General features: G+C 45.7%; 1 protein-coding gene across 2 annotated transcripts in view; it reads right to left on the reverse strand.

Moving 5' to 3' along the window:
- Positions 1–6376: 6376 nt before the first annotated feature.
- Positions 6377–23798, reverse strand: part of AKAP12 (A-kinase anchoring protein 12) — a 100821-nt gene continuing 83399 nt past the window's right edge. For both annotated transcript variants that reach the window (XM_044244033.1, XM_044244041.1), the window contains 2 exons: positions 9781–14749; positions 6377–9139 (listed from right to left, as the gene is read on the reverse strand). In XM_044244033.1, coding sequence (XP_044099968.1) covers positions 9789–14749 — 4961 coding nt within the window. In that variant the 3' untranslated portion in view covers positions 6377–9139; positions 9781–9788. The remainder of the gene's footprint in view (positions 9140–9780; positions 14750–23798) is intronic.

Consider the following 23798-nt stretch of genomic DNA (forward strand, 5'->3'; position numbering starts at 1 on the left):
GGAAAACAAAAGTGACCCACTCGTTAAACAGATACAGCTAAAAAAAATTCTGTAAAATAGTGTAGGATTTACCCTGGGAAATACAGCTATAATGGAAGAAAGAATTGCCATTATAAAATTGGGAAATATATACATACATATATAAAATTGCTTTGGATAATGATAGAAGAATGGAGAGTAGAGTGGACCTCAAATATTCTCCTTTCTAAAGTCATTACGGGGGCGGCTGGCTGGATCAGTGAGTGGAGCATATGGCTCTTGATCTCGGGGCTGTAAGTTCGATCCCCACGTTGGGTGTAGAGATTACTTAAAAATAAGATCCTTAAGGGGCGCCTGGGTGGCTCAGTGGTTAAAGCCTCTGCCTTCGGCTCAGGTCGTGATCTCAGGGTCCTGGGATCGAGCCCCACGTTGGGCTCTTTGCTCAGTGGAGAACCTGCATCCCCCTCTATCTCTGCCTCCCTCTCTGCTTAGGTGTGATCTCTGTCTGTCAAATAAATAAATAAATTCTTTAAAAAAAAAAAATAAGATCCTTAAAATAAAAAGTCATAGAAACCTGTGGGGTATCTGGGTGGCTCAGTGGTTTAAAGTCTGAGCCACCTCTGCCTTGGGCTCAGGTCATGATCCCAGGATCCTGGGATGGTGCCCTGCATAGGGCTCTCTGCTCAGCAGGGAGCCTGCCTCCCCCCCCCTCTCTGTCTGCCTCTCTGCCTGCTTGTGATCTCTAAAAATCTAAAAAAAAAAAAAAAAAAGTCAGAGAAACCAGCCACTATTCTTATTTGTAATTTCCCTCCCAAGAAAGGGAAAGAGCTGAGGCATGCCGAGTGAGACTTTCAGTTCAATATGTCACGCCTTGGTCACTGAATTGCTATGTTTAGAAATATCTAAGCACTTAGGAGGATGGTTGGGGAGGACGGTGTGTGTGGGGGGGGAGTACTTCCTAAGGCTTGGTTGGAATTATGGTGGGGGGAGGGGAAGCCCTCTTCACTCATTCACTAGTAAGGAATGTTGAGACAAACTTACTTGTATGGAGAGTAGTTTATTGGAATGGAATAAAACTTGTTCTTGAGGTTGACTGCATTTTTAGGACAATTTTCAGAATCCTCAAAATACTTAGATTGCATTTTGCTTGGCTTTAGTTTTCCATTTTAGTCTGGAACAAACCATTGTCATACATCATTGGCAGGTAAGCAAATTCAGGCTTAGAAATCTTTGAGTAAATATAAAACGAAGTATCTTGAGACAGATCAACTAACCTGCCTCTTCTAGAACTAGTCCCTTAAACACAACTGGTAGGGTATCAGCTAACCCATTAACAACTCTCTAAATAAAAAGTAGACTCGGAGTCTTCAATGTGAAAAATAAATGGACCAGGATGAAATGATATTCGGTGGTTTCATTCTCTTCAGATCAAAGTAATTCTGAACATAAAACATGGTTATTCTTGACTGAAGTTGGCGCTGTTCTCTGAAAAATAGTAATCACCTGCCCTGCCTAATTTCCTGGTCATTATGAACATCGCTGCTTGTGAAGAAGGCATTGTCAACAGAAGGGCTGAGTGGGGTACGTGAGATCCTCAACTGGGTGTCTGTGTGCTAGAGCCTTTCATTTACTCCCAATCATCCTGGCAAGCACGTGTCCCATTTTTATAAATGAGGAGACTGAGCCCCAAAGAAATTAAATAACCTCTTTGAGGTTATCCAGCCAAATAGAGACAGTCATCTTTTAAAACCCCATGTGGCTCCCTCAAAAAGCAATGCTCTTTCTCCTCCCCCAGGGATGCCTACACCTAACAGGCACCTTTGACCAGCCCTTGGCAATGGGCAAGTCCTGTATTATTGTAATTGACAAGCCTTTGATTCAGCAAAAGCAAGAAGTACAAGGCATGGCTTTCCTTGCTCATCTGACCTACTTTTTTGTGTCTGGTTTCAGACCTAGGTTTGTCCAAATTATATTAGGCGGCGGGAAAAGACATGTATTCCCAAATGTGCAAACATTTCTGTGGACTAGAAGCAATTGCTGGGGGACAGGTGCCAGTGGCAGGGAAGGGAAAGCTTTTTCACCTGCTAACCTATTTGTTCTGCGACTGAGGCAATTAACTTGAATCCGTTCTATAGCCTTATGTTATGGCAGTGGTCCTAAAACAGGCACATCAGAATCTCCCGGAGGGCTTGATGAAACAGACTTTCAGCCTGGCAGAGTCTCTGATTCAGTCCGTCCGAGGTCAGGCCCAAAAATGTGCACGTCTAATAGGTTCCCAGATGAGATGATGATGATGATACTGGAAGTCACATTTTTTTTTAAAGTCTTTATTTGTTTATTTATTTGAGAGAGAGAGAGAATGATAGAGCGAGCGAGCATGAATGGGGGAAGGTCAGAGAGAGAAGCAGACACCACCCCCCCTCCCGCCCCGCACTGCTGAGCAGGAAGCCCATTGCGGGTCTCCATCCTGGGACTCCAGGATCATGACCTGAGCTGGAGGCTCAACCAACTGAGCCACCCAGGCACCCCCCGCCCTTGGAGCCACATTTTTTAAAAAGGTTTTTATTTATTTGAGAGAGAAAAAGAGAGAGCACGAGCAGGGGGAGAGGAAGAAGCAGACCCCCTGCTGATTCCATCCCACGGCCCTGGGATCACGACCTGGGCCAAAGGCAGACGTTTCACCAACTGAGCCACCCAGGTGCTCCCAGGAGCCACATTTTGAGAACCACAGCATTACTCTATCATTTCTGCTATATTCCTATCCTTCCCCGGTTCTACTTGCTCCTTAGAATTGCAATAACCAGGGGATCTACTGTGGGGCCACACAGAGACCTGCGACATTTCTAGCATTCTGCTTTCTTTGAGGTAAAGTGCTCCTTAACAAGATGTATGATCTGTACACATTGGTACAGGAGCCCTTGGAAGAAACGGGCTTTATTCTAAACCTCCCTCCTTTCCTTCCAGAGGCACCTGTAACCTGTGAGCACAGAAAAGAATAAAGCTAAAGTAATCGAATCTTCTAAGTAGTTTTCGGGGAGGCTACCTAGCTTCCTCCGTAGGAAAGGGGCCAGGATCTGGGTGAGGACACAAAATGGCATGGAGGTGGTCGGCTGAGGCCACACAACCCCTGGGAAGTAAGTACACAGCCCTCATGTCCTTTTTGGTCAGCGAAAGAAAAGAAACTAAAAAATCTGACCTTTGCAGTTAGGTAGTGACGCCCATGAGCAGACAAATGCGGGAGGACCCGGATCCTGTGCGGTACGGCATGGGGTGGAAGCTGGGACTGACCCAGAACGCTGCGGGGGACCGTCCCTCCCACAGGCCCTCTGCCCCACGGAACGGGTCTCCCCTGTCAAGTCTCCCTGGAGAGCCATGCAGCAGGCCACCCAAGCCGAAAGGGAAAAGGGGAGGAAAGAAAAGAAATGTGGATGACACACAAGTGGAGGTTTCATTTCTAGACAGAGCGCATGTGAGTAAGATGGGTCTTCGTAACAGTTTGGGAAGATCCGTGTCATTCTGAAAGTTACCAAGATCTTCAAGGACACAGCAGTCAACAGCGGTCCCGGCGCTGCCTCTGGTGGGCGGCTTAATTTACCTATTTCTCTTTCCCTTCTGAGTACTAATATGAATGCATTGTGGTGCGTTTTGCTTTTTTTTTCTTTTTTTTTTAAAGACTTTATTTATTTGACGGGCAGAGATCGCAAGTAGAGGTAGGTGGAGAGAGAGGAAGGGAAGCAGGTGCCCCACTGAGCAGAGAGCCTGATGCGGGGCTTGATCCCGGAACCCTGGGATCATGATCCGAGCTGAAGGCAGAGGCTTTAACCCACTGAGCCACTCAGGCGCCCGAGTTTTGCTTTTAGTTCCTAAAGCACATTCGCGAGAGGAGACTCTTGTGAAGATTCTGAAGTGACACTGTAGTGAGCAATAAAACCGCCTCTTGGGCGCCTGGGGACCTCCGTCCTTAAACGTCTGCCTCCAGCTCGATCAGGGTGCTGGGATCAAGTCCTGCGTCGGGCTCCCTGCTCAGCGGGAAGCCTGCTTCTCCCTCTGCCACTCCCCCTGCTTGTGTTCCTGCTCTCCTGGTCACTCTCAGGCAAATAAGTAAAATCTTTAAAAAAAAAAAAAAGGAAAGAGAGAAAAAAAGGAAGGAAGGAAAGGAAAGGAAAGCAAGCAAGCTTCCTCTTCTCAATCACCTGACCAAAGCTTGTGTGTGAGATTTTAAGCCATGATTTCCCGGCTCTGGGTCTTCCAGGACACAGAACGGAAGAGCCATGGCTCTCGTCCTCAACTCTCCCAAGACCCACCCACCCTGAGGCTGATCTGTACTTGCCCTTACATAGCTCCTGGGCCCCCCGAATTGAACATTTCCCAAACTGATAATCATCTCCTGGCCCCACCCATGTCATGGCTCAGCTCCACACCTAGGCTGGTCACCCAGAATGTCCTCCTTCACTCCACCAAGTTCCCATGACAGATAAGGAGTTGTCAGGACCTGTTGATTCTACCCTCCTAAATCTCTCCATGTCACCCATAGGCTCGCCAGCCAAAAGGCCATTGCTTTCAAGTTGCCCATTATCAGCTCCTGCCTGGATTATGGTACTCTCGTTTGTAGTCCTCTTCCCAACCTCCAGTCTTGGAAGCAATTCTCCAGATGCATTTCTTTTCTTTCTTTCTTTCTTTTTTTTTTTTAAAGATTTGAGAGAGAGCTTGTGTGCAGTGGGGGGAGTAGGGAGAGGGGCAAAGGGAGAGGGAGTAGTAGACTCCCCCTCTGAGCAGGGAGCCTGATGTGGGGCCAGCGTCCATCCCAGGACCTCAAGATCATGGCCAGAGTCAAAGGCAGAAGCTTAACTGAGCCACCCAGGTGCCCGAGACGCGTGACATTTGAGGTAGAAATTCCTTTCCTATGAAGGGCTGTCCTGGACCAGCACATTAAATTCCAGTAACACCCTTCCTTGCCACTGAAACCAAGGGAATAGGGTGAAGTGCACCATAAGGTCCTAATACTTCCTTGGGAATCGCTAACATACAAGGACTGTTTCACTTCCTTGCTGAGTTATTTTAATGATTTACACGAAGTCTCACACCCCAAAATGGCCCACAGGCCAACTCTGCAGTATTATTCCTATAAAGCCTTTCAAAAGAACACCAATTTTGTTCAGGTTTCAAGTTCTGGAAGAAACCCTGCCTGCTTTTTTAGGTATCAGGTGAGTTCTGAAGCGAACAGGGATGAGGAGAATCAAGCACAACGTCGTTTTTTAAATTAACCTGATTTATAGTATTGCCTCTCCGCTCGTGAATTATACCAAGTTATTTGGAGTTCGAATAGGAGGTAAAGCACAGGGTTGGGTTAGAGGTAGGCCTTCGTACTCAGTATCTTGCTGCGGGAAAACAGCACGTTCAGTCCTGTTTTCTTCATTTATAAAATTCTAACACTGGTCTCTCCAAAGAGGAGTGTTACAGGGACGCTGCTCTTTTTTAAGATTTTATTTATTCATTTGAGAGAGAGTGACCGATAGCAAGAGGGTGGGGAAGGGCAGAGGGAGAGGGAAAAAGCAGACTCTCCACTGAACATGGAGCCCAAGGCGGGGCTCGATCCAGGACCTCAGGACCACGACCAAGCTGAAGGCAGACACCCAACCAGATGAGCCACCCATGCGCCCCGTTAAAAACCAGTGGTTTCAATCTCCACTTTCTCTTATGTAAAATTAGGACCCCGATCCCCAGATCATGTCTAGTGACTCCAGGTGGAGATGGTAGGGAATGGGGTGGAGAGGAGAAGTTTGCATTTACACAAGAATTATGCCAGGATATCCTGATCCTTTAATTCCATTAGACTGTTCATTAGAAATGAACGGTCACTTCGGCTTGAAGTTACTGAACACTGCGTTTAGCCCCCATCCTCTCACCATCTCAGAACCTGGGGCTGCTGGGTCCATCGCCTTCCTTGTAGAACTGGGTGGGTGAGGGGTTCCTAACTCTGGTTCTAGTTACTGGTTGGGATTTCAGAGGAGGTCTGTGTGACTATCCAAAAACTCTCCTTTGGGGAGTTCGAGGTCAGCCAGAGGTTTTTTGGGTTTTGGTTGTTGTTGTTGTTTTTTTAATTTTTTAGTTTATTTTTTTAAATAAACATATAATGTATTTTTATCCCCAGGGGTACAGGTCTCTGAATCACCAGGTTTACACACTTCACAGCACTCACCATAGCACATACCCAGCCAGAGGTTTAATGAGATTCTAATTAAAGGGCCCTTGGCTCCCAGAAGGTTAACAATCACTGACCACTTTGGGTGCATTTACACGTGTCCCAGGTACGTGAGAAGTTAAACGTGTGATGATTACCACAGCAGTGGAGAAAAGCAATCAAAACTGAATTAAGGTGAGATTACAGACAAGAAAATCCAGGGCATTTAATTAGGTCGCATTTTATTTAGATAAATGAAAATCTGCCCCCAAACAGAACTAGGAATCAAATATTTTCTCAGGTTAAAAGGAAACTTGCTATGCTTGAAGCTTACACTGAAAGCTAAAATTTCCAGCCCTTGATTATTTGTAGCTCCAAACACCAAAGGAAAATACGGGAAACACAGTATGTGTTAACAGAGAGGCAACTCAGGTGTACCATTAGCAAAATAACCTGAGGGGGAACATTTTACGTTCCCCAATTATAAGTGGTGAGAGTTTACAAGTCTTGCATTGCGTTCTACTGTACATGGCTCTACAGTAATGCCAAAAGTAGCAAAATATAGGCACTTGCTCCAACTTCTGCAGTTTACATTTCGCTGGTACGTACTTCATAAATCAACAGCAGCTTTAGAATTGTAATACAGGATTCTATGTCATGCTACTGTTAACAGCATTCCTCCGGCTAATGGTAGTGTTGCTTAACAGACATAGGTCTAGAACTCGTACAGAGATAAATCCGAGGCACATCCAGATAAAGGAGTATGAAAAGCACAGTCATGAAGCAACCACTGCTGGAAAACCAGAATGACTTGGCCACAGGTGCTCCGGGAAGAGCGAACCCAAACAGAATGGAGTGGGAGGGGGTTTAAAAAAAAAAAAAAATCAAAGTTAACCACTTGACTACATAAAGCCTTAATCAGTTCAAAGCGAAGCGTCTCGTGCCATAGAGATGAAGTCAGTGTTTGACCCATCAGGAGTTTGCTTGCTCTCATTTCCAATGCCTCTTGGTTGCTTGCTCTCATTTCCAATGCCTCTTGGTTGATCTTCAAAAACTGACATCAGCACTTGGATTTTTTTTAAGTCTCTAAGTTGGCAAAAAATTATTTGGATCAGAGGTTTTTTTTTTAATTTGGGGGTTTTAAGTTTCATAATGATGTTCAGATGACTATTATATAGGAGAATAACTCCTTAAAGGGTATTAAGTATTTCTCAACTACAATGTCATACACTGTTAATCATGAGATGTCTCAGGATATGATATGGCCCCCCTTTTTTGGGGTCGTCAGGTTTGTTGATCTAATATCAACTACTTTCTAATTCTAACAACCTATGTTCCTTCTGCCAAACTTGTCTTTCTAGAACATCTAGAATAAAATCATTAACTAGCAGTCATAATTTCAGTTTGCAAACCAGAGTTCTGAGTTTGAGTGCAATTTAAGGTGCTCGTGTGGCGAGGCCATTTCTACGTGTGAAGAAGCGGAACACGACACAGCTAACTGTGGCCGAAGTCTGACAAAGTCTTTTACATATTGGCATAAATTAAGAGTCATTTTGATATTTAAAAAAAATACTCAAATCACCTATTGGGCAAGGCATTTTTACTATTAAGCCTTTTTAAAAATTTCTTTCTTGACGTTTCTCATTAAAACCCAGAATGATGAAAGAAAACGGACTTTTCCAGGAAGGCACCAGCAGATGGTAGCACTGTATCAGTCCTGTCCGTCTCAAAAGCTCCTGGCTGACCTGCAATTGATGCGTCTCTGCTGGAGTTCCTCTGAACGTTACCTCGAAGCAGTATCCAGTGGTGATACCATGTAGTGACCACACTGGAAACTTCTACCTTAGCTGCTTTTAGATCTCAACAAACAGGCCCCAGGCTTCCTAGTATCTAATAAAACCAGCAAATCTACGTGAAGCAAATATTTTATTTAAATCGGTTGTCAAATCACAGTTTATCCAAATGAACATAATGCAACATTGTCCTTTAAAGAGTGGGCACAGATATGGCACAGACACAATCCAGGACCTACCAAAATACCAGTCATCAAGAACCTGACTTTCCTTCACGCTGTGTGTGAATGTCGTCCAGCACAGAGAGTAGAATCAAAACCTTAAAACAGCCAACTGTTTTGACAAGATGAAAAACGTTTCTCACTACCTTGCCTCAGGATTTCGGCACACTCCTCTCTCCAAACAGCCACAACCATTCAGAGAAAAGGCTTAGAGTGAATTCACTACTGGAAAAAACAAACAAACAAAAAACTCCCTTCCAACCCCCACTGGGCTAAAAAGAAATTTCACAGTAACAATGGAACATTCTGTATGTTTCCCCTCCCCCACCCCAAAAAGGAATTTTATTTTTAGCACACTGTGCCTAAGAGGAAAGTGACCCATTTTAGAGCGGTATGAAACATGGACCCTACTCCTTAGTAGATTTTAAAGTATGCACTATAGCTTCTGATCAGGAACGTTGTCTCTAGGGAGCTATTCTCACAACTTCCCCGGACTTGACCGCGGCTGCATGGCTGCTTGGCCTGCCTTATCCTGGGCGACACAAAAGGAATGTACCATCCTGCACATTTCCTTAATCATTAAGAAAAAAAAAATACACAATAGATACAGAAGGAGGGTTACTTAAAACATACATATAAATACATAAAGGAAGATACTCCAGTTTGAGAAGCAGAACCAGGTTTGGCCAACTCCAGTTCCAAGTTAAGAATTCAGGACCTTCAATCAGAAACACTGGAACAGGGTATCAGGGCAAAGTGAGGGGGGAGGCCCTGCGAGGAGGAAGTGTTAGATGGCTCTAGCTCCCGATGCAGCCTCAGGATTGTCAGGGGCTCCAGAAAGGTCAGTCCAGGGACCTGTTCTTCGGTTTTGAGTCTGGAACACTGGTCTTGAGTCTCGACAGCAGCATCCATCGCCTCCTACTGCTCGTCTTCACATTCTGGTCTTGCAAACACGTGGGCTGGACCTGGAGGAGGAAGGAAGAATGCAAAGTCAGTCAAGGTCTTCTCCTCCCTCGTTCGTTCCAGGAGCAGCAGAAGCCCTTAGAGCAGAGCGCCGCCCCCCCAAAAAGCAAGTGGGTCAGGACCGTGGTGTTTCAGACTGGGCCACCCCAAAACTCGGGGGCTGTGGCTCCCCAGCACCAACATTTGGGCCCATCACACACACTGGGAAATTTTTTAAATGCCTGTTCCTACTGATGGGGGAACAAATTTTTTTTTTCCTTGAGAGCTATCAACTAAAATTTCAGGCTGTAGGACAGCAACTCTCACTATGAACTTCTGCTTATACAGAAAAATTCAATGGGAGCACAACCGGTTTCTTAAGGCTTTGAGCCACACACACACATGCCCCTTCACTTTCTTTGAAAGCAGGCACGTGGGTGGAGAATGAGCTCATTGTTTTCGTGACATCAGTTAAGCCTGAATGGCAGCAGGTCAGTGAGGGGAAAAAAGGAAGGGAACCAGGATCTCCTTGACTGTTCTTTGCCCAACTAAAGGATCTGCCTACAGTCACAATGACTCAAACTCCTGCTTCCCTTGTAACAAATATGCCGTCACATGGCAAGAAAAGAGGAAAAGACTGTTTTAGAAGAGGAAACTTGCTTACATGATGTTTTAGGATCCCGTGGGTTCGGATTTTGTCGGTTCTCCCTCCTGTTTCTGAGTGTCATCCTGCGTTTCAGTTTTGATCTCTTCTTCTAACTCGCTGTGGATTTTTCCTTCTGGAAATTCTACTTCCTGGCCACCTTCCTTCTCCTTCAGTGTTGGTCCATCTGTGTCAGGGGACTCTTTGCTCAAGCCTCCTGGGGCCGCCACACCTTCCAGGGCTGAGTGCTGATTTTCCCGCTCAACAACATGACCTTTTTCATCTTCTTGGGGTTCAGAGAGGGACCCCTCTAGCCTTTCTTCTAAGCCGGCACGATCACCATCTTCTGCAACAGACTCGATCCCGGTTGCTTCTTTCTTTTCCTCTGACAGGAGAACTGCCTCTTCGAGCTGCTGGTCATTTATGCTGGAAGGTTCTACCTCAACACTTGCCACCTCAACTGAAGCTTCACTCACAGCTTCGCACACGTCGGAATGGGCCTGTTCCCCGGCGGTGAGTGTGGCTTCTCCGTTGGCCACCACAGCTTGAGTTCCATCCCGTGCAGTGGCCTGCGGCTCCCCTTCTTCGGTCTCAGGGTGCGCCCTCCCCTCCGGGGCGTCGGCGATCATCGGTGGGGCCTGTGTCTGGAAATCAGCGGCTGTTTCTTCCGAGCTCACTAACTGGTCAACAACCGTCTGGATTACATTTTGTACAAGTTTACTGCTCTCAGTCTCAAGTTTCGAAATCTCGGTTTCAGCCTTTCCATCTCCCTTTCTTGTTTCACTCCCTTGGACTTCTGGACCAGCACTGGGTGCGCCCTCTTCCTCCGGGGACGGTCTCCGGGGTGGGCTTTTCTCTCCTTCCAGGTCAGCACTGATGCCTCCTTCAGGCGCAGCCGCTGTGGTCATGGGTGCGGACTCCAGCTGAGCCTCAGTCCCTGTGGGCGCCTCGATGTCCCCTGGCTGGGCGGTCAAGTCTTTATCTTTTTCGGAGGATTCTTCTTCGGGTACTAACTGTGTGTCTGCAGATTCCCGAGTTTCCGTGGTTTCTACAATCTTGGCAGTTTCTTCTAAGACCTTCTCCTCCACTGCTGCAGCCGCTGGAGTTAATGATGCCTCTGGGGTCTGGACTTGAACTTCTGTGCGTACCGCTTCCTCCTGCACTGGCCGGGGAGAACCTTCCCAAGCGGTAACCTCCTCTTCCCCGTGGAGGACGGCCACGCCGTCTGTCTGCTCCAGGTGCTTATGAAGCTCCTCAGATGTGGTCACAGCTGGTTTTTGCTCGAGTTCCTCTTGGGTGGCTTGAGCTGGCTCTACTTCTTCTTCTTGAACAATTTCTTCTCCCTGCACTGGGGCTGGAGATGGTGTAGGGCTGTGGACTTCGATGTCGTCATCCTTTTGAAATTCAGATTCTTTAGGAGCTTCATCTTCAAGGACAACTTCACTTGTTTCCTGACTCTCAGTGGTCTTGAGGTCTGCACCTGTGACAGGGCCTTCGAGAAGCGCTTTCTCTCTGCTCTCCCCACCGGTAAATTGACCTTCCTCTTCAATCGCATCCATCTTTGAAAGAATGGGTACGGTTTCCACCGGTACCTCTTTGTCTATATGTTCTAGAACCTCTTCTGTTTCTGAATGTCCTTTAATTTCTTCCTGGGATGGAAAACTAGCAGGTGTTGGAGGCAGCTGTTCGGGAACAGAAACTGCTTCTGCTTCTGGGACCTGAGAATCTTCGCGCATCTCCAGGATCTGCTCCTGCTGTGTTCCAGGGAGAGCTTCGAGATCTGCTACTGGGGTGCTTCCGTTGGTCTCGCTGTCTGTAAGGGTTTCAGCGGAGTCAGGAGCAACAGCCTGTTCCAGAATCAACTCTGATTTTACCCCAACCAAGGTTTCAGCTTGACAAGTGCTTCTAGGCTCACTGGAGTCCACACTGTCTGTGACTGCAGGAACTTTCTCAAAGCCTTCTGGGGTGGCCTGCACGACTACTTCGGCTTGTGTCAAAGTCTCAGCTTTAGCTTCCTGTGCCTTCACTTCCAACACTGCATCTGACTCTTTCTTCAGGTCTAGCCCTGGAGCATCCTCTTCGGCTCCATCCAGCTTCTCCAGTATTTTGGCTTCTACGTCCCCTGTTGTCTGAATCATGTCTTCTGGCCCCCGGCTATCAGGCAGCGGTGAGCCTTCTCGAACTTTCTCCGCAACTGCCCGCAGGACCTCTTGAGTCCGCCTCTCTTGGTCTTCCAGATCTGGCACACCGCCTTCCACCTCCTGAACGGGTGTTGCTTCCTCTGTGGTTTCTGGAGAGTCGGTGAGCTGAGAAACAGCTGAGACCATGTCAGTGGTCTCTTCAGCCCCCGATGCTTCTGCGGCTTCTTCAGCACAAAATGCCTCCGCCCCTTCTGCAGCTGTCACGGCCTCTGAAGTTAATTCCGCCTCGCTCACAACCGTGTCATCAGTGGCATCTTGGCCCTCTGGCAGAGTTTTGGTAACAACGGAGGTTTCTTCTGCAAGGACCTCTCCTTCAAGTACCTCCCCAGTTAGGGGTTTGGCTTCCTCTTCTGTTTCTTCAAGAGTTTCTGTCACCGAAGCGGATATCCAAGACGGCGACCTCTCTTCGACACTGCTAACAGCCCTTGCCCCGTCGAGGACAGTCACCTTCATGCCATGAACCAGATTCGTACTGAGCTCTTCCGACACAGCAACAGCTACCAGCTGCTCGGGCTTCTCCTCGCTTTTTTGGGCTTGCTGAGCTTCGATTTTCTCCCTTTCCACCGCATCATACTCAGACAGAGGTACCACGGCCGGGACATCGGAGTCATCTTCGTTGACCTCTGGCGGCCCCACATCCTCAGCCGTGGCGTGTTCTGCTTTCCCGTCTGACCTTTTCTTCCTTCGTCCAGGAATAAATTTCTTAATGGAAACCCAAGACTCTTCTTTCCCAGGCTCAGCATCTGACGTGGAATGTTCTGCAACAGACCCAGGTACAGCATCTTCGCTTTTCTCTTCCAGTTTCGACTTCGATTTTTTCCTTGGAGTGACTAACCTTTTAAAGGACTCCCAGGTGGAAACCCCCTCTCCTTCGGTGGGGCTGCCAGCTTGCTCAGGTGAGGGGCTGCCCGGCCCTTGATCCTGTTCCTGAGAACTGGCAAGCGCAGCGTCCGGTCCGGTTTCTTTGTCTTTTCCTGCATCATCTGGTTTCTGGCCATCTCCTCCCATCGTTTTCGGTTCCCCTTCATCATCGGAAGATGATGCTTTTCTTGCTCTCTTCTTGGATGATCCCACACAAATCAAAGCTTCCCACGATACTGAGGTATCAACCCGGCGCTTGGGTTCTTCCGGCTTCTGCTCTTCTCCACTTCCCTTGGCTTCCTCCTGCATCTCGGAGGCCGCGCTCTCCGTAGAAGACAAGGTGGCGCTCTTGACTTTCTCCAACTCGTCTTCTTTGTCACTTTCAGAAAGCCTTCTAACACGTTTCTTGGGCGTCACCATCTTTTTGAAAGATGCCCAGGGAGTAACACCTTCTCTCTTCTTCTCCCCGTCGGAGGTAGTCCCTTCCTCAGCCTCCCCCTCCTGCTGGGTGTCCGCCAGGCCTTTCTCTAGACACGCGATCTCCTCCGGTTCCTCCGGGGACGAGGCAGAGCTCTCGCCCTTCTGTTCATCTGCACTGTCCGGAGACTCCGCTGCGACCTGGTGGTGCTCCCCCGACTCTTCATCCCCCCCTCCTCCTCTCTTCCCTTTCTGTTTCTTTCCAGAAAGCTTTTTTAAGCCAGTGCTGGTAAAAAGTTTCTTTAAAGGGCTTCCTTGCACTTTCATTCTCTCTTGGGAGGACAGCATGTCTGCCTCACTCGCGACGCCCTCCGGGTGTGCAGAGGGCGCTTTCTCCTCGGGGCTCAGGTCGGCCGGCTGGGGGTGGTCCCCTCCGGGGGTACACATTGCTTTCATCTTCCCCGGCTCCTCAGGAGGCTCGGCTTTCTCGAGCTCAGCCTGGGAGTCTACCCCTTTCTCAGACGGCAAGGGCTCCACTGCTTCTCCCTCAGCCTTCTCCTCTTCTGTCTTCTTCTCTGGCATCCTAACGTGGACTTCGGCCACAATCTCTACCTTATCATCAAATACTTCTGTGGCTAAAGGGGCGGGTCTTTCTTCGGGGGGTCCCTGCACTTGATCTTCAGAGGGCAGCTCGACTTGTTCAAATTCTGCGGACAGTCTGGCAGCGTCAACGCTCTCGGAGATCTCCTGGGGGCGCTCTTGCTCGGAAGCTGCCACTTTCTCCGAGGGATCTTCTATCTTTTCCGGTTCCTGCATGTCTCCTTTTTCAGGCTCTTGGTCCTTTTTCTTCTCTGAAGCTTCCAGCTCCTCCTCCTTCGGCTTCCTGAAACTGGTCTTTTTCCTCCAGCCAGCCCAGCCTTGTGTGAAGAACTTTTTGAAGGGTGATGCTGTTTCGCTGGCCACCGGACTAGCTGGAGACTCTGGAGATTTGGTGGGTTCTTTTTGTTTATCTTCCCCGTCCTCTTTGCCTTCCTCTGCTGCTTGACCAGACTCAGCCTGGAGAGAAATCTCTGTGTTGCTTGGCTCATGCTTAAGGGTTTCTTCGGGTTTCTCTGTGGATTGTTTTAATTCACTGTCTTTGGCTGCTGCCTGTCCGGTCTCCTGGCTGGGTTCCTGGTGGTCACCAGCCCCGTCTGCTGCTCCTGATCCTTCCCCTTCCTCTTTTTTGACAGTGAGTAGCTGCACAGTGTCTGACTTCTCGGTCTTATCCTTTTTGACAGTGAATTTAAAGCCAACAAACTTAAACACCTTCTTAAATCCAACATCATTAGCCTGGGAATCAGTAGGTTGTATCAGCTCTTCTAAATTGCTTTCTGAAGACGGAATCTGGTCGATGATTTCAGGCATTTCCTCCTGCCCATCCTTTGCTAGGTCTTGAGCGACCACGGAGCCAGCAGCCATCACCTTATCTGAGGCTCTTTCATTCACATCTTCAGACTCTCTCTGTCCAACTACAGAAAAAGGAGAGTGGTGGAGAAGAATAGAATTATTACAGTTCAGAAAAATTACACATGTTTTAAAAAACATAACCAAGTAATACTTTATTTAATCTCAGGCAATTTCATGATAGGCTAACAGCCTTCCCAGTATTTGTAAATCTCAGTCCATGAGGCAGCATCTGCTTCTTTCAAATGACTTTTAAAAATTCAGGTTTAAAGATACCACTCTGCTCCTTCTGTTCCCTGTGAAAGCAAAGTTTACACACCCAAGTACCAGAATACTAGTTATATATAAGTAGCTGCAACGTCATTCAAGTGGGACAAGCAGATTCTATTGCAACAGAAAATGGATCAATCATCACACCCACAACTTAGAATCCAACCCATTTTAGAAAAATAAGCTAAATGGCAACAAAAGAATCCAGACAAATCTAAAGAAGAGGTATTCTATGTGACAACTAGCTGGCGCTCTCTTTTAACAAGTCCCCAAAAATGGACTGGAAGCTGCAGGGGGAAAATTCCAGACTGGCTAAGGACAAATACAAGGAACAATTTATCTTGACAGATGGGAAGTGCTCAATAATCTAACACAGAATGTGAAAAACTGTGTTGTACACCGGAAGCTAAAGTAATGTGGGTCGACCAAAGTCAAATAAAAAACAAAATGAAACAAAGTAAAAAGAAGGGAAGGTGGTGCTCACAAGCTGAGAGCTGCGACAGAGGGACACAGGAGTTATCTTGAAGGGGTCTCCTGCTGGACAAACACTGACGCGTAAGAAAGATGATGACAAGGATGGGGTACAAAACACTGAACAAGAAAAGAATCCATGAATCACGAGTGATACTAGAAAAGTAAAATAGGGAACAGGGAATACTTCTTCATGAAAAGTGCCAATCAATAATAAATTTAGATATGATTTCTACTTTGATCTACAGTCACTCATTAGAATTTCAAAATTCTACCGCATCAAGATGCACATTGTTAAGGATGAGTTAACAAAAATGTTTTCTTTTATAGCTGGTTACATAGGCTCCTTCTAGACCATGGTCAACAGCTGTTTGGCCGTGAAAACGTTGAGCATTCTAGTCTTTGAGGAAATGACTGTGTCCCTCATCCAGTATGATCCACTTACATGAAATTAACGTAAGTGGATTTTCTTTTAGTTCTTTGGGGAGGAAAAGCCACGTTTTAGTTCAGTTCATCAACTGGGTCCACCGACCTCAACTTTTCCACTGCTCAGAATAAAGTAAAAAATCATTTCTCATTATGTTCAATATAAAATAATACACAATACCATTTTCATGGCCAAGTGTGGTTACAAGAAGTTTTACTGTTTTGAATACAGCTGGGACTGAATATTTGGAACTAGTCATATCACCATTAAAACCAGCCATTCGGAGGCGCCTGGGTGGCTCAGTGTTAAGCCTCTGCCTTCAGCTCAGGTCATGATCTTAGGGTCCTGGGATCAAGCCCTGCATCCAGCTCTCTGCTCAGCAGGGAGCCTGCTTCCTCCTCTCTCTCTGCCTACTTGTTATCTCTGTCGGTCAAATAAATAAAATCTTAAAAAAAAAAAAAAAGAAAAAAAGAGTAACACATACTCAGTGTAGAAAATTAGGGAAGGGGTGTGTGGATGGCTCAGTGGGTTAAAGCCTCTGCCTTCGGCTCAGGTCATGATCCCAGGGTCCTGGGATCGAGCCCGGCATCTATGCTCAGCAGGGAGCCTGCTTCCCTCTTTCTCTCCGCCTGCCTCTCTGCCTGCTTGTGCTCTGTCAAATAAATAAAATATTTTTCTAAAACAACAACAACAGGGACGCCTGGGTGGCGCAGTTGGTTGGACGACTGCCTTCGGCTCAGGGCGTGATCCTGGAGTCCCGGGATCGAGTCCCACATCAGGCTCCCAGCTCCATGGGGAGTCTGCTTCGCTCTCTGACCTTCTCCTCGCTCATGCTCTCTCTCACTGTCTCTCTCTCTCAAATAAATAAATAAAATCTTTAAAACAACAACAACAACAACAACAACAAAAACCCAGCCATTCAGAAGCAAAACAAAAAGACAGGACTTGAACACAGAGCAAGGAAATTATCTGATTTGCAGTAGCTTAAACGGTCATGTTATTTGAAAAAGCTTAGTTGTCTGTCATCAGATTAAGAAAACTGCTCTTTGCCAATATCTTTGTAGTAACTCCTTCAGTCAAAAATCCAGAAATGCTAAAACCATTGGGTGAAAGGTTGTCAAGAAACCTGTAGTTTTAGAGTGTCGACACACAGATCAAAAGGAAAGCCTGCCTTTCGAGTGGAGAAATCTGCAAGTACCACCTTAAACTTCCCCACTAACGGAACAAAACTATCATTGTGCTTATCATGTGAAGCACTGAGGCGGCCAATAAATCACTTATAGTACTCCTGCCAAAAATGCTTAATGGAATCTTAACTGTGAGGAAACTATCAGATGAATCAATGAAGGATATTCAGTACAACATCTAGCTTGGCAGCTATGTCAATGTCAGAATGTACAAAAGTCAAACAAAAACCCAAGTAGACTGTCTGCAAGCAACTTTCAAACAGTTTAAGGGGAGAGAGGAGGGCGGGCAGGAGAGAGACTGTGCTAGACTCTACGTAACTGCTAATTAGGTCACGTGTATATGACTTTATTCTATTTGTCGACAGTTTTGAAATATAAAATATCATTGAGGGTTTAAACAAGCAAAATCAATGTAATTTGATAAAGGAAGGAGCTACTGTGCTAATAATCTTTTTTTTTAAAGATTTTATTTATTTTTTTGTCAGAGAGAGAGGGAGAGAGAGCAAGCACAGGCAGACAGAGAGGCAGGCAGAGGCAGAGGGAGAAGCAGGCTCCCTGCCAAGCAAGGAGCCCGATGCGGGACTCGATCCCAGGATGCTGGGATCATGACCTGAGCCGAAGGCAGCTGCTTAACCAACTGAGCCACCCAGGCATCCCTAAATTAATAATCTTAAGAAGCGTAACAGTAAGATCTACTGGGCACAATCCTCGACTGGTTATTGGTTAGGGCAAACTAGCCAAAGGAGATTTTTGGCTTTTTTAGGAAAACATAACTGAGTATGATTTAGGATGAGATGAGATGAACTTTTCCTGAAAGGAAGAGCTGAAGTTTGACATAAAAAAAAAAAAAAAAAAAAAAAGCGGATTACCAAACAGTATATATAGCGTGATTCCAATCCCCCCCCCCCGTTACCAAGCCCCCTACCCTCAGCAAACACACACCCCTCACATGATCTCTGGGGAATATAAATGTGATTTTTAAAAATTTTTTAAAAAATATTTTTCAAAGATTTATTTCTTGAGAGAGAAAGAGAGAGTGAGCAAGTGAACAGAGCAGGTGGGGAGGAGAAGAGGAGGGAATGATCTCAAACAGACTCCCCAGAGCACAGGACCCAAGGTGAGGCTTAATCCTACCAACCCAAGACCACAACCTGAGCCAAAAATCAAGAGCTGGATGCCCAACCAACTGAGCCACCCAGGCATCCTCTGATATATTTTAGTTTTACTTCTATAAATCAAAGTCAATTAAAATGGACACAGAAAAGGTCTTTTTTAAGACTTTATTTATGTATTTACTTGACAGACAAGAGATCACAGGTAGGCAGAGAGGCAGGCAGAGAGAGAGAGAGAGAAGCAGGTTCCCTGCTGAGCAGCGAGCCTGATGTGAGGCTCAATCCCAGGACCCTGAGATCATGACCTGAGCCAAAGGCAGAGGCTTTAACTCACTGAGCCACCCAGGTACCGCCAGAAAAGGTCTTAATACCCACAGCGTAAAATGAAGCTTAATAATTATAAACAGTATCCATACCAATACTTAGAATATATATCCATACATATATGAAATACAGATGTATTTGTAAATACATATACAGCATGGTCCTCATGGGCTCAGTTTGCTTGAGATCCTCACTCCCTTTGCCCTCCCTCTGACTCATACTCTCTCTCCAATAAATAATTTTAAAAATTTGTTAATTTCCCTAATTATAAAAGTACATTCATGAAAAAAAAAAAAAACCTTTTCCCTGAATTCTTTTAATGTAACACAAGAGATGTAACTTTTTTTTTTTTAGACTGTTTATTTATTTGACAGATAAGAGTGAGAGAGAAAGCTCAAAAGCAGGGGCAGTGGCCGCTGGAGGGAAAGGGGTAAACAGGCTCCCCACTGAGCAGAGCGCCCAACTGGGGGGGGGGGCATCCCAGAAACCCTGGGATGATGACCTGAACCAAAGGCAGACGCTTAACCAACTGAGCCACCCAGGTGCTCTGAAATGTGGTTTTTTAATTTAAAAAGGTACACAATACCATTGAAACCACACTAGAGAAAACGTCAACCCCCAATGATACACTCCACACTAGCACAATTTTACTGAAAACGTACACAGATATAAATGAAATTTCCTGCCAGCAGGCATGGGAGAAAAACACTCATTCACTAACCTTTCTCAACCTCCCTGGACAATGCAGAGACATTTGCTAACACAGGGGGAGAAAACAGGTGTTAATACACACCATTTCCCTCCCTCTTTTCCCTCCATGCTCCCAGATCGGTTTCCATCTGAAACACTTTTTCTTCCATTGTGGGGTGACTGGAATGTTTACAGTCACAAGGAGAGAGACAAAAACCAACAGCTGCCAACTGGCGGCACAGAGCAGCTGGCGACGCCCCCGCCAGCCCCCCAATGCTGAGACCGGCTCCTGACACACAGCAGTTTACCGGCGGAACTCCTCTCTCTCGCCTTTTTTTTTTTTTTTTAATTATTTATTTTTTTGAACTCATCTCTTTAAAGAGGGATATAGGATCCCGAGAAAATTTAAATCCTAACTGGCCAACCAACTGGTCTACAGCTTCTAATGACCGAAGCAGTCCCAGGAGCCAGGATCGTCCAACAACCTTCCGGGTGCTGTGGGTGGCCCTCAAAGCCGACCAGACCCGCCCCGCCCCCCGCGTCCCTGGGCAAACCGCCGCTGGGGGGCGCGCTACTCACGGCAAAGGTTACTCCACCAGGGCATCACGCGCCGCCAGCCGGCAGAGAAGCGCTACAGGGGCCGGGGAGGCCCAAGCTTCTCCCAGCTGCCCCATCGCGCAGGGGACACTGATAGCGCTGACGAGGGCGCCCCCTGGAGGCCACCACGTGCGTCACAGAGGGCACAGCCTCCTCGCCGTCCAGCCGCCCAGGACTCTGGCCTCACAAGCCCGCAAGGAAAACGTCCCGAGGGTCCTGTGCATCATCCCAATGGGTCGCTTCAAACGTAAGCGCACTCAAACTCTGAAAATCCTCATGGCTAAAGGACTGGCAGACTGCTAGACCTCCATACTGTCGGATTTCTGAGCTGCCCCTCTGATCTGAACTGTTAGGCAGTCAATTCCAAAATCGCAATGCATAGTGATGGCCAAGGGGATAGTGGGATCCTGCCCACAGCATGGTTCGTTTGGTTGTAAGAACTTAAATTTCTTAAGGACAAGAACTGTGTGCCTCATGCACGTTCCCATTACAGAGCTCATTCAGAGTCACAATGCCTTGGGCTTGAAGGAAGAATTCACCTTGTCCTTCCAACTGGGGAATAAATGGACTTCAAATATGGTTATGTGGTTCTTGCACAATAGTACAACCACTTTTGAAGAGAGTTTGGCAGTTTTCCACAGAACTAAACATTTTCTTACCATGATAGCTGCAACCTGCTCCTTGGTACCTCACCCGAGGGAGCTGAAAACACGTCTACACAAAAACCCACATATGGATGTTTATAGCTATGTTTATGGCTTTATTCATAACTGCACACACTTGGAAACAACCTCGAGATGTTCATTATATGAATGGATGAATAAACTATGGTATATCCAGAAAATGTTGTAACATCATTCAGCGCTAAAGAGAAATAAACAAAAAAAAGCCATCCAAAGATACAGAAGAACCTTAAATGCATTATCACTGGGTGAAGGAAGCCTATCTGAAAAGGTTACATACTGTATGATTCCAACCATATGACATTCTGGAAAATGCAAAACCAGAGACCAAAAAAAAAAAAAAAAAAAATCAGTACTGCCAAAGGATGGGGGGAGGGAAGGATGAACACGCAGAGCATGTTAAGATTTGGTGGCAGCAAAACTAGTGAACCCTCCAACAACATGGGTTTGAACCATGTGGGGCCCCTTATCCATGGATTTTTTCAATAAATACAGCACAATACTGTGTAAGTGTATTTTCTCTTATGATTTCCTTAATTATATTCTTTTTCTAGCTTACTTTAAGAATAGAGTGGATCATATATATAACATGCCAATATGTTAATCAACTATTTATATTATCAGTAAGCCTTCTAGTCAACCACAGGCTAATAGTAGGGTTAAGTTTTGCGCGAGTCAAACCTTGCATTTGGATTTTTAACTAGTAGGTCCCTAACCCCATGATGTTCAAGGGTCAACTCTACACTGTGATAGTCTCAGGGTAGATACTTATGATTCTTTTATCATTTGTTCAAAACCCACAGAATGTACACCACCAAGAGTGAACCCTAGTATCAACTATGGACTTTAGGTTGGTAATGATGCCAATGTAGCTTCATCAAAAATAATAAATTCACCACTCTGGTGTGAAATTTGATGGTAGGAGACACTATGCACGGCAGGGTGGCAAGGAGGCATAGAGAACTCTGTACTTCCGAGTCATTTTGGCTATGAACCTAAAACTGTTCTAAAAAATACAGCCTATTTTCTTTAAATGGTCTCATGACTTGGCCAGTGTCATAGTAGGGGTGTGGCATTTCTGCTGGGCCAAAGGCTGGAGGGGGACCATTAAATAGGACCAAAACAAATTCAGTCTTTTTAAAAGAGAAATTCCATACACTTATGAAGTGCTATACTTATCTTCCAAAAATTTTAATATTTTATAATTTGTAACTGCTACTTATGACAAGAAAAAGTATTGAGACATGTCTACTCCCATTCTTAGATAGAGACAGCACTTAAAATTCTATTTCGGGGCGCCTGGGCGGCTCAGGTCGTGATCCCAGGGTCCTGGGATCAAGCCCCGCATCAGGCTCTCTGCTTGGTGGGGAGCCTGCTTCCCCCTCTCTCTCTGCCTACTTGTGGTCTCTCTCTCTGTCAAATAAATAAATAAAATCTTTTTAAAAAAATTGTATTTCAGTGTAAAAATGCTGTTTTTGATGGTTATAGTCATGCCATTAAAAAAAAAAAAAAAAAGAAAGAACATATATATCCTACCCACCCGCTCAGAGAGAGTCAAATCACTCGATCACCATTTCCAACCATTATGGTAAAAACTGGGTGAGGCTATGATCTATGGGTGCTAAGTGGGGGATGGGAGAGAGAGCCGGCAGGGTATTTACGTGCTCACTAGCTGTAAGGGTGGGGAGATGGGGCAAAAACTCAACACCAACTTCCATTAGGGCCAGATGCACATCGCGTGTAAAACCTTCACAAGGGACACAGCAGCATCTGTGGCTAAGAATGCATAACCTAACATGAAAAAGGAAATAAACACAAAGGAATGCAGTGGAAATGGGGAGAGGAGAGCTATATGCTTCCAACATGTCAGTGTCTTAAAGGACAAGGAGGGCAGAAATTAAAGAAGCTAATGGATTTAACACGTAATACTGATCCACGGATGGATCTCACAATGCAAGGTAAGAAATGCTAAAATGGACACTTTTAGATTAGTTGATGAAATTCAAACAAGGATGATAGATTCTACATAATGACTGTAATGATGTCAATACAGGACACAGATGTGGAACTACAGTTATAAAGAGCATGTATCTCTTCTTAGGAAACTGACATTTAATACTCGGGAATAAATGACATGGATAACTGAACCCTCAACAGCTTCAGACAAAGTCCTATCTCCTGCCCATACAAGGGCTGACAGGAATCTGTATGCTGGTTTTTGGTTTTATTTTATTTTCTACCACAAAGGAAAAGTAAGTAAGGAAGCAAATGAAATACAATACTAACAATACAGGAATATGGATAAACGGTATCTAGATGTCTCCTGTACTTGTTTTTTATTTTTGCAACTTTCTCTAAGTTCAAAAACACTGTTGAAAAAAAAAAAAGACACTGTTTAAAAAAACAAACAAACACCCAGAGATATGTGAAATAGATAAAAGTGACTAAGAGGTACAAAATTCCAGTTATAAAATAATCATGCAAGTTCAAAGTACATCACAGGAAATGTATGGTGATAAACGGGGACGACACCACGTGGTGAGCAGTAAGTAACGTACAGAGCTGTTAACACGCTATGCTATACACCTGAAACTAATATAACGTAGTTATACTTCAATGAAGAAACACTCAGCAGGGGCGCCTGGGTGGCTCTGGTGATGATCCCAGGGTCCTGGGATCGAGCCCCGCATCAGGCTCTCCGCTCGGCGGGGAGCCTGCTTCCCCCTCTCTGCCTGCTGCTCTGCCTACTTGTGATCTCTCTCCCTCTGTCAAATAAATAAATAAAATATTAAAAAAAAAAGAAAGAAACACTCAGCAGAATCAACAGGTGCAGACAACTCATTATACAGAAAACAACAAAAGGAGAGAGGGTGGCGGTCATAGAAGACACTGGATCCTAACCCCACAGCACAGACCACAATGTTTTATCAAGGTATTAACAGAAAAATTACTCTCTCCCAAATTCACGGAGGGGGGAGTTCTGGAGACAGATTTGGTTTCAGCTGCACCACATCTAGCACTGGGCCCTTGGGCCAATTTCCTGAAGTTTCTATTCTTAGCATCTTTGCCTAAAACACAGGTCACCTTTGGGAAGGCTTGTTAGCAGTAAGTATCCGTTTGTTGTTAAGATAAAACAAAAACTCTAATTTTTTTCTTCATTATCTTCTTTAGAATAGAACTATTTCATTTTAATTATTTTTTTGGCCAACTTCAAAATGATCTTTATAAACTGCAGGAGATTCTTCAAATTCGGAAAACTGGGAATAACATGCATACAGTATATAAATCACTGTCCAAACCCGGGAGCAAGTGTTTGAACAGAAGAGGGCAGTATTGAACAGTTTTCAACTCCA

The sequence above is a fragment of the Neovison vison genome, chromosome 1, assembly GCF_020171115.1.
Source record: "Neovison vison isolate M4711 chromosome 1, ASM_NN_V1, whole genome shotgun sequence".
Lineage (NCBI taxonomy): Eukaryota > Metazoa > Chordata > Mammalia > Carnivora > Mustelidae > Neogale > Neogale vison.